Here is a 2314-nt window from a genome sequence, read left to right on the forward strand (position 1 = left end):
TTTTGGTTTGTATTTCTCTAAGGACTAGAGATGTTAAGCATGTTTTTCTATGGAAAAGTGTCAACATCTTAATTTATCATTAATATAAGCAATGGATGCCAAAGAAATGAAGGAAATTTTACAAACTCAGAATTTTTCTAAGTACATGAAATTTCCATTTTATTGTATGGTTTTGTATCACAATAGTGCAAACACATTTCCCTACAACCATTCCAACATAGCTCCTTTGGAATTATTTCAGTGTTCTCTACTGGTGACCTTACCTAATACCTTGAAGCTATACAAACAAAATTTCAAAGGACTAAATAATAGATGAATAAGATCTAGTCATCAGACATGTTAATGTCCAAGAAGACACTACCAAATTGTTCCTCCTGATACAGCAATTAGGAAGTCAGAAAATTCAGAAAACAAAGGCAGAACAAGGGTATAATAAAAGAATCTTGTGTAGCTTAAGCCTCCCATAGTCCTAAGCCTGACATAAGCCAGGCAAAGGCATCTGTCCCAAAACTAAATGGGTCTCCGGTGTTTCCACTCAGTTGAAGTTTCAAAGATAGACACCTAAGACATATCAATATATATATATACCATCTTGGCTCTGGTTCCATTAACTATGCCAGAAGAGTTTAATACCCAACCAACTCCAAAGATGGAAGAACAGACACACTGGTATGGTGATCAGCAGTAGCAGACTGTCAAAGCAAAGACTGACTGTGCTAGTGCAGCCATGTGGGGAGTTTTCTTCCACAGAGGTGGAGTAGAACAGTCCTGCTAAAGAGACCAGTGGAATAAGAATGGTCAATGTAGGAAGATTCAGAAACATTCTTCTCCTCCACTTACTACCCACCACTCTGCTTTAAAAGGGATATGGTATTAAGAAAATTTAGTTGTTGTGGTGGCTTTTTAAAAATTACAACCTAGTGCTATTCCATTTCTTCTTGCTTCTTACTTTGATGTCGTCATCCTAGCCACCAGTGGTATCATATTAGGAATTCTATCAATGATTGAATAGGCTAGTCCCAGCTCTTCATTAATCAATTCATTTGTTGATGCTTCATATCTGAAGGGCTTCTTGGAGAGAGGACACACAAGAAATTCCAGCAGTGCCGGGTCCAAGGGGCAGGGCGGCTCCTCTGCCTTTTCCCTCCAGTCTGCCCAGGGCCGCAACCCGGAGCATGCAAGCACCTGTGGGCGACCACAGAAGTCTGTGCACATGTCCCCAGCAGGGCCAAGGGGGGCCTGCGGCAGGCTCTGCTCAGTCTGTCTGGCAGCCGGCGACCGTTCCTCACCTTTCCCTCAGCCCGGTGGGGCCCAGCTTTCCACTCCTAAGCATTTTTTCACGTGTTTGTTGGCTGTTACCTTATTTTCAAAAGTTTGTGTTCATGTCTTTTGCCCACTTTTTAGTGGTGTTGATTTTTTTCATGTTGACTTGCTTGAGTTTCTGTAGAGTCTGGTCATCAGCCCTTTATCAGATGTACAGCATGTGTGTATTTCCTTCCGTTCTGTGGATTGTCTATTTAAAGTGCCAAAGAAAACAACTGAGATGAGAATTCCATACATAGAGAAAATATCCTTCAGAAATTAAGGTGAAGTAAAGACATTCCCAGATGAAATGAAAACACTAGCTTCAAAAAACCCATGGCTTTAAAAGCATGGCTAAAGGAAGATCTTCAGAAAGAAGGGAAATCGTAAGAAGAAAACCTGAAGTAATGTTATAAATGAGTAAAGAAAAATAGAAATGGTAAATAGCTGGGCAAATAGAAGATAATACTCTTTTACTAACTTTTAAAAAATATATTTGACTATTGAAAGTAAAAAAGTATAACATCGTCTAATGGGTTTTTCAATGGATGTGGATGTAACATATATAAAAACCACAATTTAAAATAAACATATGGAAAGAAAGATTGAAACATCACAATTGAAGTGGTAGGATATTGGTTCTGAATAACAGAAGAGCTAAGTATTTATATTGCAATCCCTCAAAAAGCCATCATTAAAAGCCTAGGATAAGATAGAGCTTAAAAACACTGTAAAGGAGATTATTTTAAAGTGTTAAATAACACTAAAGAAAATAGGAAAGGAGAATGGCGGGATCAAGTACAAAAAAAGTAGAACACCATAAAATGGTAAACCTAAATTCAAATATGTTAATAATTACATTAAATTTAAATGGGCTAACCACAGCAAGTGAAAATCAGAGATTTTCAGAATGTTTATAATAGAATTTTTATAGCTATTTAAGAAATTATTTAAAATATGATAAAGGAAGGCTAAAAATAAAAAAAAAGATTAAAAATATCTACACCATACA

The 2314-nt window shown here is 36.9% G+C and overlaps 1 protein-coding gene across 1 annotated transcript; it reads right to left on the minus strand.

Annotated features, from left to right (window-relative positions):
• Positions 1–607: 607 nt before the first annotated feature.
• LOC100945194 (phosphatidylinositol N-acetylglucosaminyltransferase subunit Y-like) lies at positions 608–823 on the minus strand. The gene has a single exon (XM_003782022.1). The coding sequence runs from the start codon at positions 821–823 to the stop codon at positions 608–610; it is 216 nt and encodes a 71-aa protein (XP_003782070.1).
• Between the last annotated feature and the right edge of the window lie 1491 nt (positions 824–2314).

This window comes from Otolemur garnettii, unplaced genomic scaffold (assembly GCF_000181295.1).
Source record: "Otolemur garnettii isolate 467f Iridium unplaced genomic scaffold, OtoGar3 scaffold00003, whole genome shotgun sequence".
NCBI classification, from domain to species: Eukaryota; Metazoa; Chordata; class Mammalia; order Primates; family Galagidae; genus Otolemur; species Otolemur garnettii.